Raw genomic sequence first — 15,669 nt, 5'->3', positions numbered from 1 at the left:
ACGAGTCAGCGGAAGCATTAATATCTGAGTACAGACATAAGTTAAACAAGTTTGCCTTAAGAAGGCTAGCACAAACTGGGATACAGATTGAAAGAGGCGCAGGCCTCCTGCCTGGGATCCTCCTAAACTACTCCAGGTCGTCGTCAGCGGGCTGCACGTAGTAGGGGCACCTCCGGTGTAGTAGGGGTCGTCGTCGACGGTGGCGTCTGGCTCCAGGGCTCCAGCATCTGGTTGCGACAACCAGAAAGAAAGGAAAAGGGGAAAAAGGGGGGAGAAAGCAACCGTGAGTACTCATCCAAAGTACTCGCAAGCAAGGAACTACACTACATATGCATGGGTATATGTGTAAGGAGGCCATATCAGTGGACTGAACTGCAGAATGCCAGGATAAGAGGGGGATAGCTAATCCTGTCGAAGACTACGCTTCTGGCAGCCTCCGTCTTGCAACAAGTAAAAGAGAGTAGATTGAAGTCCTCCAAGTAGCATCTCCAAGTAGCATCTCCAAGTAGCATCTCCAAGTAGCATCGCATAGCATAAACCTACCCGGCGATCCTCTCCTCGTCGCCCTGCGGAAAAGCGATCACCGGGTTGTCTGTGGAACTTTGAAGGGTGTGTTTTATTAAGTATCCGGTTCTAGTTGTCATAAGGTCAAGGTACAACTCCAAGTTGTCCTGTTACCGAAGATCACGGCTATTCGAATAGATTAACTTCCCTGCAGGGGTGCACCACATTCCCCAACACGCTCGATCCCATTTGGCCGGACACACTTTCCTGGGTCATGCCCGGCCGCAGAAGATCAACACGTCGCAGCCCCACCTAGGCAAAACAGAGAGGCCAGCACGCCGGTCTAAACCTAAGCGCACAGGGGTCTGGGCCCATCGCCCATAGCACACCTGCACGTTGCGTACGCGGCCGAAAGCGGAACTAGCCCCCTTAATACAAGAGCAGGCTTACGTTCCAATCCGGCGCGCGCCGCTCCGTCGCTGACGTCTGAAGTGCTTCGGCTGATACCACGACGTCGGGATACCCATAACTACTCCCACGTAGATGGTTAGTGCGTATAGGCTCGTAGCCGACTCAGATCAAATACCAAGATCTCGTTAAGCGTGTTAAGTATCCGCGAACGCCGAACAGGGCCAGGCCCACCTGTCTCCTAGGTGGTCTCAACCTGCCCTGTCGCTCCGCCACAAAGTAACAGTCGAGGGCCGTCGGGAACCCAGGCCCACCTCTACCGGGATGGAGCCACCTGTCCTTTCAGCCCCCTCGTCAGAATCACTTGCGGGTACTCAATGAGCTGACCCGACTTTAGTCACCATCTGTATAGTATGTATGTATGTATAATATATACCCGTGATCACCTCCCAAGTGATCACGGCCCGATAGTATAGCAAGGCAGACTGACAAGAATGTAGGGCCAATGATGATAAACTAGCATCCTATACTAAGCATTTAGGATTGCAGGTAAGGTATCACCAGGTGTAGCAACAATGCCAGGCTATGCATCAGAATAGGATTAACGGAAAGCAGTATCATGCTACACTACTCTAATGCAAGCAGTATAGAGAAGAGTAGGCGATATCTGGTGATCAAAGGGGGGGCTTGCCTGGTTGCTCTGGCAAGAGAGAGGGGTCGTCAACTCCGTAGTCGAACTGGTCAGCAGCAGCGTCGGTCTCGTAGTCTACCGGAGAGAAGAGGGGGAAGAAATAATGAATACAGAGCAAACAAGGCATCACAAAATATAACAAGGCAATACGCGGTGTTCGGTGTGCCCTAACGCGGTAGTAGGTGATACCGGTGAAGGGGGGAAAACATCCGGGAAAGTATTCCCGGTGTTCCGTGTTTTCGGGCAGAGGAGCCGGAGGGGGAAAGTTGCGAGTTTGATATGTTAGGGGTGTGTGGCGGACGAACGGGTCGCGTATCTGGAATCGTCTCGTCGTTCTGAGCAAATTTCATGTAGAAAGTATTTTAATCCGAGTTACGGATTAAAAGATATGATTTTCTAAAGATTTTATTAATTTCTGGAATTTAACTAATTATTTAATTAATTCGAAAAACAGATTAATGACATCGGCATGATGTCATGCTGACATCAGCAGTCAACAGAGTTGACGTGGTCAACCTGACATGTGGGTCCAGTGGGACCCACCTGTCATTCTCTATTTGTTTAATTATAGATTAGTTAAATTAATTAGTGATTATGTTAATCTAATCAGGATTAATTAACTTAATTAATTACTTAATCAATCAATTAATTAATAATTAATTTTATTAAATCATTTTTATTTTTAATAATCATATTTACTATTTTTATTTATCTTATTTATTTTATTATTATTATTCATTATTTTATTTATTTTATTTTATTTTTAAAAGAGCGTTCTGGGGGCGGGCCCCATGTGTCTGTGGCCCGGGGGCGTTAGTGGGTTCGGACGCTAGCGGGTGCTAGCGAATGCTGGGCATGGCACCGCCCGAGCGGGCGCATGCCCAGGGGGGCGCGGGTCGGCAGACCCGGCAGGTCGCCAAGGCAAGGGGGGCAGTGGCCATGGCCAGGCCGGTCGCCTGAGGCGGCAGCGGCGAGGACGGGCGGTGGAGGCAGCGGCGGTGGCCGGAGACGGCGCAGCAACGGCTGCAACCCTGCGGGAGCCGCGACAGTGGCCGAGGGGAGGCTTGGCCGGAGCAACAGGGGGCAGCGTCGGGGAAGCAGGAGGTCGACGTGGTGGACGGCGCGCACGCAAACAGGGGCGGCCCGGCGGAAGTGGTGGTCGAGTGCGGCCATGGCGGGCGCCGCCCGCAGCGTCAGTAGTGCGCGGTGAGCGCGAACGGGACGAGGGAACAACGGGTCGGCGCGGCGACGGGCGCGACCGAGCGGCCGAGCGCGCGCACTGGGCGGCCAGGACGCGTGGGGGGGGGGGGCGCGGTCGAGCGCGACGACGGCGCGAGCGCAGGGAGCAGAGGGGAGTGGAGAGGGGCGAGGCCTCACAGGGGTTCGCGGGGGTCCATGGCAGCGTGGGTCGAGGGGGCGACGGGGACGACGGGCGACGTGGGAGCAGGCCGGTGGGAAGGAGGAAGCAGGCCGGCGGGGGAGCTCCGGCGTGGCGACGTCCAACGGTGAGGGGCGGCGCGGTCATTGCGAGGGGGGGGGCGATGGGATCGGGCTTCTCCCGATCTAGATCCAGACGAGGGAGTGGAGGAGTGGGGTGTGGGGCGACGGGGAGTGGGTTAGGGTTTCAGGGGTTATGGGATAAGGGAGTGGGGGGTTGGTTCGGCCGGTTGGGCCTTTTGGGCTAGCCGGCCGACAGCTGGGCCGGAGCCCAGTGGGGGGGGGGTTGCTTTCTCTTTTTTTTCTTTTGTTAGTTTTGTTTTCTGTTTTTTTTATACTTTGCTTTCTTTTAGTTTCCTATTATTTTAGTTTTAGTAAATTACCAAAGTGGCACCTAAATAGGATTTTACAAATTATGCCACTGCCACAATAGTTTAATACTTATAACAATTTAGTTTTGAAAATGTTTATTATTTTTAAAGCATTAAAATAATTGTTTTTGCTACTCTTTTATTCATTTAACAGTATCTAAACATTTTATAAAAGTGTGGTTTCTCCACCATAATTATCTATGCAATATTTGGTTCACTCCGAACATTTTAGTTTTAATATTTGAAAACTTTTATTGTTTGCCTATTTTTGAATTTGAATTTGAATCGGTTTCGAACTAACTCGAGATTAGCAACTATAAACGAGGTGACGTGGCACCATTAGCAGAGGATCACTGTAGCTTAATTACCCGGGCGTCACAGCCCGGCTCCCATATTTTGGTACCTTACATTCCGTTTTATCGGCTAAGGTAGCACTGGGAGAACCACTGCGATTGCGCCCCAGTTGAGCTGGGTTAACGCCTCAGTGGAGAAAGCTAAAATTGACCGTCATGATGAGGCGAGAGCCGGTCGATGTTCGAGAGGTTCTTTGCGAGTCCCTAAAGACTTATGCCGCTTCGAGCGAGGAGCCGGATTCTGTCCGGCCAAGGCGTGGATAGCGCCCCAAATTCGGCCTTCCGAAAACTAGGGGCTTCGCCGAAATTTAAAATTATAGAATTCTATGGCTAAGTGAGAGTGTTCAAGCATTATAAGTACGGTTGCCTTGTTCGTTGTGTTGAGCGCCTCCCTCGATGGACCCAAATATGGGAACAAGAGTGCCCAAATTTATCCCGAACACCCCAGCACTCGTGGCATGGGGGCTGAAGCCGACGACTTGCCATCTCTCAGATTTGATAAACAGCCGCACAGAAGGTAATATTTTAAATTAACAAGTGTTGCTTTGCGCATATGAACTTAGTTTTCAGCGCACAGGATAACAAAACGCGAGTCTACTCAAAAACTTCTTCTTTGGAGCACTCACTCGCAATAATGCGGGCGCCCTTCAGCACACTCCTATAATACATCTCGGGCGTGCGATGCTCCTTGCCCTCTGGTGGGGGGTCCGTCACAAGCTTCTGGGCATCCATCTTGCCCCAGTGCACCTTTGCGCGGGCAAGGGCCCGACGCGCACCTTCAATACAGGCGGAGTGCTTGATGACTTCAACCCACGGGCACGCATCCACCAGCCGCCGCACCAGGCCGAAGTAGCTCCCAGGCATGGCCTCCTTAGGCCACAGCCGAACTATAAGGCCCTTCATAGCCTGTTCCGCCGCCTTGTGGAGCTCGACCAACTGCTTTAGCTGGTCGCTAAGGGGCACCGGATGTTCGGCCTCAGCATACTGAGACCAGAAGACCTTCTCCGTCGAGCTCCCCTCCTCGGCCCGGTAGAATGCGGCAGCATCGGACACACTGCGAGGAAGATCCGCGAACGCTCCTGGAGAGCTCCGAATTCGGGTAAGCGACAGGTAATTAACACTCACATGCTTACTTTGCATGAAAAATGCCTTACCCGCTGCTATTTTCTTTACCGCCTCGATCTCCTGGAGGGCCTTGTAGGCTTCGGCCTTAGCGGCTTTGGCACTCTCAAGAGCCGTTGCAAGCTCAGACTCTTGAGTCTTCGAGTCACGCTCCAGGCTCTCATGTTTCCTCACGAGATCCTGGAGCTCTTGCTGTACCTCCGCCACCCGCGCCTCCTGTTTCTCTCGCTCGGTGCGCTCCGCAGCCGCATTGCGTTCGGCCGCGGCCACCGCCTCCTTCAGGGTCGCCACCTCGTTAGTGGCCCCTGCAATACCCCAGTTATCCTTGTCATTTTTCTTGCAACCAAATCCTTTTCTGTAAGGTACAATTTTCATAAGGTATTACTCACCTTCTTTTTCCTCGAGCTGCTTCTTGGCATGGCCGAGCTCGTTCTCGGACCGCTCAAGGTTTTCCTTCAAAGTATTGACCTCCGCAGTCAGTGCGGCAGAGGTCAGCAGCACAGCCTGCAATCCCATATTGACATATTTTCATGACTCCTGTGTTTATCTTTCTAAAGATCCTCAGTCCGGCTTTTCTTTCCGAACACCAAACCGAGCATCAGGGGCTACTGTCTATGCGGTACCATTTTACATATATTGAAATTCTTACCTCAAAGCATGTTAGAAGGCTGCTGCAGGCTTCGGTCAGCCCGCTCTTGGCGAGTTGAACCTTCTGAATCACCACACTCATAATAGTGCGGTGTTCCTCTTCGATGGAGGCGCCGTTGAGCGCCTCCAGCAAATTATCCGGCACCACCGGTTGGACGGAGGTAGCCGGCGTCGCGGTCTTGCCCTTCTTACGAAGGGGTCGCCCGCCGGACTCCGGAGCCACTATGGGTTCCGGGGCTGAGTCCGGTGCAAAGTCCGGGAATTTGTCCTGCGACACCTCCGGGGCCCTCTCCTCCTGGTGGGTCCCTTCCTGGGATCCCACCTCGGCATCGTCCGCATCACGGGGGGTGGAGGCAGTCGGAAGAGAATCCATATCCGATGCCCCTAAGGACCCGCTCGACGAAGTGGGGAGATCATCCTTAGGCGGACTGCAGGGTTGTATGCGGCATTAGAAAGACATAATGTGGCGGAAAACGAAAACCTTGAAGTTATTCGGGAGTCCGGATACTTACGATCTCGCCAGAGGCTTGGCCCTTGGAGGCCAGTCCTCGTCGTCGTCACTGGCGTTGGCGGAACAGTCCAGGGGAAGAGTTTTTCCCCTCTTGGACCCTTCGGCCTCCCTTGTTGGGGAGGCCTTCCTTTTCTTCCCTCCCCCCGCTGGGGGAGAGGCTTTCTTCTTCTCCTCCTCGCCTTGGTGGGAGGAGTCGGCCTCGGATTCATCGTCTGATGGCACCTGAAAACGGGAACTCTTCCGAGTCCCCGTGGCCTTCTTCTTGGCCTTCTTCTCCGGCACCACGTGGGGTGCCGGAGCCAGCAGCCCCGTTAGGCGGGCGTCAGCTGGGTCCTCTGGTAATGGGGCCGGACAGATAGCCTATGCGGCCTTCTTCAGCCAGTCCTGTCAAAGGAAAGGGAGTTTAGATCCCGCATAGAGTCAAACTATGAATAACAAGCGTCCCGTAAAGGACAATATCACTTACCTCGTCAGCTGGACGCTGCGAGCTGAATCCGCGATCTTCGGTAGCGGATGCGGGAGCCTCGGCGCCCTTGAACAACACCTTCCAGACCTCTTCGTACGTAGTGTCGAAGAGCCCATTCAAAGTCTGGTGCTGCGCCGGATCAAACTCCCACATATTGAAGCCCCGTCGTTGGCACGGGAGAATCTGGCGGATGAGCATGACCTGGACTACGTTGACAAGCTTGAGCTTCTTGTCCACCAGCTTTTGGACGCAGGCTTGGAGTCCGGTCAGCTCCTCCGAATCGCCCCAAATCCGGCCGCTCTCTTTCCAGGAGGTGAGCCGTGTGGGGATGCCAGATCTGAATTCGGGGGCCGCTGCCCATTCGGGATCACGCGGCTCGGCGATGTAGAACCACCCCGATTGCCACCCCTTGATGGTTTCCACAAAGGTGCCCTCCAGCCACGTAACGTGGGACATCCAGCCCACCATGGCGCCTCCGCACTCCGCTTGGCTGCCCTTCACAACCTTCGGCTTGACACTGAAGGTCTTGAGCCACAAGCCGAAGTGGGGCTGGATGCAGAGGAAGGCCTCGCACACGACGATAAACGCCGAGATGTTGAGAATAAAATTCGGGGCCAGATCATGAAAATCTAGGCCGTAGTAGAACATGAGCCCCCGGACAAAGGGATGAAGTGGGAAGCCCAGTCCGCGGAGGAAATGGGGAAGGAATACTACCCTCTCATGGGGCCTGGGGGTGGGGATGAGCTCTCCCTCGTCGGGGAGCCGATGCGCGATGTCGCTGGACAAGTATCCGGCGCTGCGCAGCTTCTGGATATGCCCCTCCGTGACGGAGGAGGCCATCCATTTGCCTCCCGCTCCGGACATATTTGGAGAAGGTTGAGGTGAGATGTGCGGGCTTGGGCGCTAGAGCTCGAGTTCGCAGAGATGGATAAGCCAAGGAGGAAGAAGGCGCAGGTAAAAAGGTTGGATCTTTATCCCCTTATATGGGCGGACAGAAACACGCGTCCCCACCGGCCTGGTAAAACTCGCTTATCTCCCAAGCATCACAATCAATGGCGCAGTTGGGTTACCCACGTCCGTATTGATGGGAATCCCGGAATAAGGGGAACACGATCTCTGCTTCGACAGACGTGCCAAGGAAACCGCCTCGCTAAACGCGCTGAGGTGGAACAATAGAAACAATTCAAGTAAAGACTTGGAAGTGGTGTGACGTTACGCCACAGAATACATCAGCAGATTGATCTTGTGTAATATTATTCTCTCTATGGTGGTATGTGGAATTTATTTTTGCAGAGCCGGACACTATCCTGGTGTTCACAATCTTCTATAAATTATTCGGAGGAGGAACCCGTCTTGCAATGCTGAAGACAATATGCGCGCCGGACTCGTCGTCATTGAAGCCTGGTTCAGGGGCTACTGAGGGAGTCCCGGACTAGGGGGTGTCCGGATAGCCGAACTACCATCATCGGCCGGACTCCAAGACTATGAAGATACAAGATTGAAGACTTCGTCCCGTGTCCGGATGGGACTTTCCTTGACGTGGAAGGCAAGCTTGGCGATACGGATATGTAGATCTCCTATCATTGTAACCGACTCTGTGTAACCCTAGCCCTCTCCGGTGTCTATATAAACCGGATGGCTTTAGTCCATAGGACGAACAACAATCATACCATAGGCTAGATTCTAGGGTTTAGCCTCCTTGATCTCGTGGTAGATCTACTCTTGTAACCCACATCATCAATATTAATCAAGCAGGACGTAGGGTTTTACCTCCATCAAGAGGGCCCGAACCTGGGTAAAAACATCGTGTCCCTCGTCTCCTGTTACCATCCGCCTAGACGTACAGTTCGGGACCCCCTACCCGAGATCCGCCGGTTTTGACACCGACAGCGGCCGATGCGGCCTTTGTTGACGGCGTGGCGGCCCACACCAAGTTTTTTCCCCAAACCTCTTTCTTGGCGTGGACGAATGGGGAGGGGATCAATTACGGCGGCATCGCGACCAATAGGGTAGCAGAGGAGTGTTCTGGTTCCATTATGGCTGGACTCGGGGGTTGCGGCGGCTGCGGCGACGGTTAGATTGGGCGACAATGGCGGGAAGTAGTGGCGCCTCTGGTGGGAGGGGGGCAGCCCAAATTATCCTTAAGATTGGCGCCGGAGGAGTAACAATGAGAGAGTTGGGATGCCTTTTGGGGATAAGTCCTTAAATTATTACTCCTCTAACCATTTTAGAGTTCGGCGCGGTTAGCTCTCAAATTTACTCCTCTAAAGGTTTTTAAGGGATTGGCTACGGATGCTTTAAGTACACAACAACTCCTTGTTTTAGGTCGATCACAGTTCTAGTGATTGTTTCACCTATAGTGATACACACACATAAAGGCAACAATAATGATCAATATTAGTTACATGGTTGATGTCACACTTAGAGTCACAATTTATATCTTGGCACTTATGAGTAATCTAGAGTAAATAAAAAGGGCAAATCCAGAATATATTTTTTGGGGGTTGTAGACTATCTTGTGAACATCCAAAAAAGTTTCATATTTTTTGAAACATTTAGATCGAAGTTTTAAAATATGCGACCATGGGAGTATGCGATTAACGGGGCACCGTATATTTTTCCCGGGCTTGATGTCAAGGTTCATACATTTACTGAAGCTCTTTCTTGTTTTTCATGGTCTGCATCGCTTTAAAACTTACTCCCTCCGTTCCTAAATATAAGCCTTTTTAGAGATTCCATTATGGACTACACGCGGAACAAAAATGAGTGAATCTTTAAAATACATTTATATACATCTGTATGTAGTCCGTATTGATGAAATCTCTAATAAGGCTTATATTTAGAAATGGAGGGAGTAGATCACTAATAGTCTAATATGCAGATTGGTCGTGCAAGAATAATGCCATCATACTTGTATTGCATAATTTTAAGGCATATATATAATCTTACTATGTTCCAAGTCCTACTACAAGTAAAAATAATGATCAAATTGTGCACTGCCTAAGACTGAAAAACAAAAATGTCTCATCTTAACATTTTCAACAAAACAAAATATAAAATACACACATCTCATCGACGAATTTGTGCATCTTATTATCAGCTATGTATGTTAGGCTCAATCTTTGCTGAGCCTACTCGCCTGTAACAACATGAACAATAATCATGCATTACATACATACATCACATTCATTGCCCTTGCCCGCTCCGCTAACATAAGAACAAAATCGGCGGTAACAATATCATCCCAATATGCTATGCTACACTCGTCCCTCTACACAAACACAATGTCTATACCAATGGATGCATGGTTCATCCAGATCCCCCCCCCCCCCCCCCTTTTTTAGCTTCGATCAACTCGAAGAAGTATTTGGTCGCCACATGGTCTTCTGCACAAACAGAAGGCCTTCATTCTCCTGGGAGTACGACAGCCGGACCTCCCAGTGCAGCGACTTGACGACCGACTCCACCTCGCGTATCGTCTGCATATCGTCCCTGACGATCAGCCTCCCTTCCGGCCTCACGATCCGGTCCACCTCCACAATCACACCCAACAGTTCGCACCTACAGCAGCATCATTCAGCACTTAAGTCGAACTTCAACTCTTGTTCTATCCACAACCATAACAACGACATGTTTTTCATGCATAAATTGAGCAGATTAAACAGCATTTGATCAGTCATGGTGGTTTTCGCGCCATGTCGGTTTTCTCTAGTGAAAAGACCATTACCTCTTCTTAATCTTGGAGAAGAGATGGTTCGCGTGGACAAGATCGTAGCTTCTCGGGTAGGTGCTAAACGACTCGCACCAGTCATGGTAGAGTCCAAACAGCCCGCGCTCGTATATGATTGGGAGTGTGTCGGGCGAATCAATTGGAACTACATTCATGACCCACACCTTCATATTCCGCAAAGCTGCTGCAAACCTAAAACAGCAAGCGGATGACACGGATTAATGTTATGCACTGCAGTATGATGAAATTTTCTGCTTCTGGGCTTGTGAAGAACAGTTGGCATGGAAGGAGAGGACAGACTGGGTGGCACCATTTTCATTCTTTTCGATGCTAAAAAAGAGCAATCATGTGATCCGTTCTTACCCTCCGTATACAGCTTTCATGTCCATAACGTTTCTGACAGCAGACCAGTCAATACCCAGGCCTTCCATATACGAATTGCTTATCACCCGCTTCCAGTGCTCGTAGTCCGCTTGAAAATCTTCAGGAGCAGGCTTTCCATACACTCCAGTCTCAGAGCTTTTCAGCCAGTAAGGTGGTCTTTCCACCCTCAATGGCCATTCCTCTGGCCACCGTAAACCACGCATGGTGGGGTCTCTGGGCAATTTATGCATACAAGACTGCAATGAAACATTCCTGAAGGGTGATAAGAGAATACATGAACTTAAAATTAGGTACAAGGTTTGGTCATCAGCATCAAAGATATAGCTTGTTGAAAATGAGAACACTTACCAGGCAGCATCAGGATTATCAAACTCTCCACAGAGTGGTGGGTTTGCAGCAGATCTTGCGTCATAGCATCGGTTGTCCATTGGCTTTTGGAAAATCGCTGCTCCCACTCGATTTACCCTATCCTTTACTTTATTGACCACATTCCAGCACATTGACCTTGTTAGAGCAGACATTGCTGGGAAAGTGCAAAACAAAATATATATTAGCTCAATAATTCGCTATTTTATTACAATAGTCGAAGTTTTGGGAGCAAGAACAGTATGTCCACAATGAAAAAGAATTGAATGCCGTAATCATCAGTTAATTTACCTTCCCATATCTCGACATCTTCCGGCAGTTTCTGGTATACAGGAGTGGCAGACCACACAAAGTAACCACCAGGCCGTAATAGCCTGTTCAGTTCTAGCAACAGCTTACCGCCTGCCAGACAACACTGATAATTTCAGGCAACAGCAACAGAGAGGAACAATATTATACAAGAAGAGGCTTGTTGTAAAAGAAAGTACCTTCGATATGCCATGGTACCCGACAGCGTGCGCAGTGTACAGCATCAAAGACCCCGCCAGGAAATGGGAGCCTTTTGGTACCCATAACCGCTGATATAGCAGGGATTCCTCTCTCAAGGGCAAACTGCACCTGAGCTTCATGCTCGTCTTTAGGTGCGAACGACATCGTAAGCACATCTCTGTCAAATAGATATCCCCCGAAGCTAGCAACTCCGCAGCCAACGTCTAGAACTACACGCGTCCGTTTTCCCCATGCCACATCTTTCTTTGCCTGCGTAGTAGCATCAGACATGTCAAACAGAGAACCTCAGTTTTAGGTTTTCACTACAGTGAATTGAATTCCTAAATCGAGAGCACTATCCTTTTTTCACAAGGAAAGAATAATCCTATTTTGTTCAATAACATTGGTCTTAGACAGCATATGGCAACCATAGTTATGGAGGATAATTTAATTTTACAGAAATTTGGGCACGACACCTACTGAACAAATCATTCGCATTATCTGACCATAGCATGCCTAGAGTAACTTAATGTGTCTAATTTGTTGCAATAATATTTTCATAACGCAAAGGCTCTGAACTTATCAACTTGAGAATGATATTCTAACGAATAGTAGCATGTCTGAGTGTTACCTCCTGAATGAAATCAATGTAATGCAGAGCACCACGCTTGAACTGGGTTCCGCCTCCCGGAAAGACGAGGTGCTCCCCGGAGACATTCACCCAGTTCTGGTGCCCCTTGTACTCCACCAGCTTGGTATGAGGAACATTGCTATACCATATCTGCACACACACAAAAAAAACCCTCTGTCAGTCAGGTAAACAAAGCATGTCTGAAGATAAACTGAAATCATGCACCAAAGACAGAGAATTCAGTTCAGTGTCCAGCTAGAAAGAACCTGGTCTCTGCTCTCCGGCCACCTTATCGGGCTCCGGTAGCCCGGCGGCAGCGGGACGAGGCAGGTCGGGGGCTCCTCGGGGCAATGCCGCTCCCGGTGCTCGTAGTGCTTGTCGCTCCGGAGCTTCCTGATGGCCTCGAGGTTGTCGAGGCACGGGATGTAGTCGGCTCCAGCCTCGACGTCGCAGAGCTTCCAGCCGTGGCTCGCCGCCGGGACGCTGGAAGACGCGTTGGCTCGCTCGTTGGTCTCTGTGTTGGACTCGGCGGCCTGGGTGCGCCACGGGCCCGGCTCCGCCGCCGTCTGGTTGAGGAGCTCGGCGTCCTTGGCGTCGGGGAACACCTCGGGCTCCTCCTTCTTTGCCGCCGGCTTCTCAGCGGGCTTCTCCTCCGGCTTCGCTGCCGCGCTCTGTTGTTCGTCGGCCCCCTTTGCTTTCTCCGTGGAATCGGGCGGATGCCGGTCGGCCGCGGGAGGCTCCTGGTCGTCGGCGGCGGCCTCTTCTTCTCTGACGGCGGCGGGGGGCGGGCTCCCCTCGGCCGGAGCGGCGGCGCGGCGCCATAATGGGGCCTGGAACGGGGAGAAGTCGGCGGGGGTGACGAGCGCGGAGGAGGCCGTCCAGACGGCGACGAGGCAGAGCCCGACGAAGGCGGCGACGGCGGGGGCGGAGCAGGAGGAGGAGGAGGAGGAGGCGGCGTGCTGCTGATGCTGCTGCCGCCGGACGTCGAGGCGCGTGTGCCCGAGCGCCATTGGCCGGCTCCTTATCGCATCCGGAGCGCAATCCGGAGGAGGAGGAAGATCTGGAGTGGATGGATCCAGGCGGGGTCGGAAGAAGATAATCGGGCGGAAGGAAAGAGGATGGATTTGGGGCACGAGGAGGAGGAGGAGGAAGAATCGGCGAGGAATCGGGGAGGGAAGCGCGGCGACGGAAAGGGGGAAGAAAAATCCAGCCTTTCCGCTGCTGGCGACGGAATGGATCCAGATTTCGTCGGGTCCGGACGCCACCGCCGCCGGCTGTCCGGCACCCACCGCTCCCGCAGCACTCGCCCGTAGAAACCGTGTCCAATGACAAAAATAAATACTACTGTAAATATAAAAATAGAGTAAAAACATCACACATCCTAAAAACAATTTTTTTTGACAGAAAACACATCCTAGAAACATCATAACAATGTGCATCGATATATTTTGAGGACCGAATAAGCACCGTGCGAGTAAATAACACAAGGGATACCACTTGGATTTCTTCCACTTCAACTTGCTGGGAAACAATGCGACAAGACAAAAGCATTTCTCCGATTAATCCATTTTGGGTTTGGCCTTTTTGGGATCATAGCCTAGGACTGCATGCACGGACTGCACGATGTCTCCGACGAGGAGCAGGACGACGGTGAGAAGGGCAAGGGCCGTCCAGGGGCTCTTGGAGTACTTGCTCCTAAGGCGTGCCCACCACTCGTACATGTTGACACGCGTACGGTGATTGGTGTAGTGGTGCACCAGGTCATCATGCACGCGGCACAATTGACTCTTCCGGTTCTTGTACACATCCTTGGTGAGGCCGTTGAAGAGCCTCACCACGGCAGCGTTGTCGTCGGCAAGGTCATGCTCCAGGATCATCTTCTTCACCAGCAGGCGCACGTCGTCGGTGGAATCCACGAGGTCCTTTACGAACAACACGTACGCCGTCACGTCGTTTTTGGTGCCCACGTGCATCGCCTCGAACACCATCATGTTGTGGAACTTGTAGGCGGTCGAGTCGTCTATAAGTACCTTGGGCATGTAGAGCGTCCAGTTATCCAGGTCAATGTCGTCAAGACAGCTCGTGTTGCTGGGCACGAACTGAATGCCTGCCTCAGACAACTTCCACGCCGACCGTGGCACCACTCTCTGCGGATGCATAGTTGTTTGGGGAAGACGCGATGCCCCGGTCTCTGTCTCCACACCCCTGTCCCTATGAATATTATGTTGGCGGGCCTTGAAGCATGAATGCATCCAGCTTTTTATCTTGAGGAGGCCTAAGTTATGAGATTTTGTGTTGTAAACTTCATGAGTGGGGAAAAAAGTATAGTATAACTACATTATCAGGAAACAAGACTTCTAATGCATATCATTCTTCTCAAAACCAGAACCTTGTGGGTGGCATTGCCCTTGTTTGTCGCCCCTTGTCTTCATCCCTGCCTTGAGCCAGCTCGTCCGATAGATGTCAAGCGGGTGGAGTCCTAGGTTGAGCCCTTCCGGGACATCTTCTCTTTCCAGGAACTTAAGCACCATGAAATTTATCGAAGCCGTGCTCTACATGCATGTACACCCATTTATTGTCGTGTTTATCTTTTTGGAGGAAAGATAACATATTGATATCAAGTAGCAGTCAGTAACATACCGGTGGTTTGCCCTCCTCGGCTGCAACGATCTTCTGGAACAACATCAGTGGGAGTTGGTTCTCGATCATGAGCATGTCGCGTTGGACGAATGGCTTGATGTGCTGAATTTCGTGCTTGCTGAAGACGGGGTCACCGTGCTTGTCGGCCACGGCCATGAAAATGGATCCATTTTCCTGATACATGGCGGCAACTGTCCTCATCACCTCTAGCAGGAAGCAGCCGTCCGTGATCATCATTTCTAGGAACTTGCCCCTGTTCTCCTTGCCCTGCCACTCTTGGCCTAGGTCCATGTAGGCATCCTGCAGGTCGTCGGCCACCTCTTCCACGACGGCGATGAGCTCGGCAAGGGTTGTCTTGCAGTTGGGCCGGTGAAGGAGGCGACGGACGGCCCTCAGCTTGTGCTCCTCCATGGGTTTCAGGTCCTTGTCGCCATGGTGGAATGGGCCAAGGGACACCGTCTGCGGCTTGTATACGCAGCTCGCCCTGCCATTTGCATTACTTCTTTAATAAAGGACCATCTATTGATAACAACATGACATTTACTATAATATACATGAGCACTGCAACAACAACGCTATATCAAGAACTAGTTAAGAAACAAAACAAAGGAAGCACACACACCCAAGTTGTTGAAAGAAAGAAAAACCAAAAACAAGAAGAAGTTAAATTAATGGCACAAGAATGTAGGTCAATTAAGCGATCAACACCACCAAAGCATCTCTCCATACCCTCCAATAATGGCCATCTTAAAGCGCGATGGGACACGGAAAACGCAGTGCTTCAACCATCTCTCCACTTTAGCCGGTTGCTCAGCGTCGTCGAGCTTCTTCTCCATGTCCACCGCCCACGACGACATCCTGGAACCAAGTGTAGTACTAGCTAGCTACCTTGCTTACCTACCTTAATAGCTACACACA

The 15,669-nt window shown here is 51.2% G+C and overlaps 2 protein-coding genes across 2 annotated transcripts; both read right to left on the bottom strand.

Moving 5' to 3' along the window:
- Window positions 1-9,583: 9,583 nt before the first annotated feature.
- Window positions 9,584-13,420, bottom strand: LOC123191253 (probable methyltransferase PMT26). The gene is made up of 8 exons (XM_044604068.1): window positions 12,378-13,420; window positions 12,112-12,261; window positions 11,480-11,750; window positions 11,283-11,393; window positions 10,974-11,148; window positions 10,605-10,877; window positions 10,239-10,433; window positions 9,584-10,072 (listed from the first exon to the last, which is right to left on the bottom strand). The coding sequence occupies exons 1-8, from the start codon at window positions 13,119-13,121 to the stop codon at window positions 9,862-9,864; spliced, it is 2,130 nt and encodes a 709-aa protein (XP_044460003.1). The 5' UTR covers window positions 13,122-13,420; the 3' UTR covers window positions 9,584-9,861.
- A 123-nt stretch (window positions 13,421-13,543) lies between these two features.
- LOC123191254 (UPF0481 protein At3g47200) lies at window positions 13,544-15,669 on the bottom strand. The gene is made up of 4 exons (XM_044604069.1): window positions 15,481-15,669; window positions 14,752-15,235; window positions 14,501-14,663; window positions 13,544-14,386 (listed from the first exon to the last, which is right to left on the bottom strand). The coding sequence occupies exons 1-4, from the start codon at window positions 15,606-15,608 to the stop codon at window positions 13,671-13,673; spliced, it is 1,491 nt and encodes a 496-aa protein (XP_044460004.1). The 5' UTR covers window positions 15,609-15,669; the 3' UTR covers window positions 13,544-13,670.

This window comes from Triticum aestivum, chromosome 2A (assembly GCF_018294505.1).
Source record: "Triticum aestivum cultivar Chinese Spring chromosome 2A, IWGSC CS RefSeq v2.1, whole genome shotgun sequence".
NCBI lineage: Eukaryota > Viridiplantae > Streptophyta > Magnoliopsida > Poales > Poaceae > Triticum > Triticum aestivum.
The sequence above is the reverse complement of the archived record's forward strand: the minus strand, read 5'-3'. Positions and strand labels throughout refer to the sequence as shown.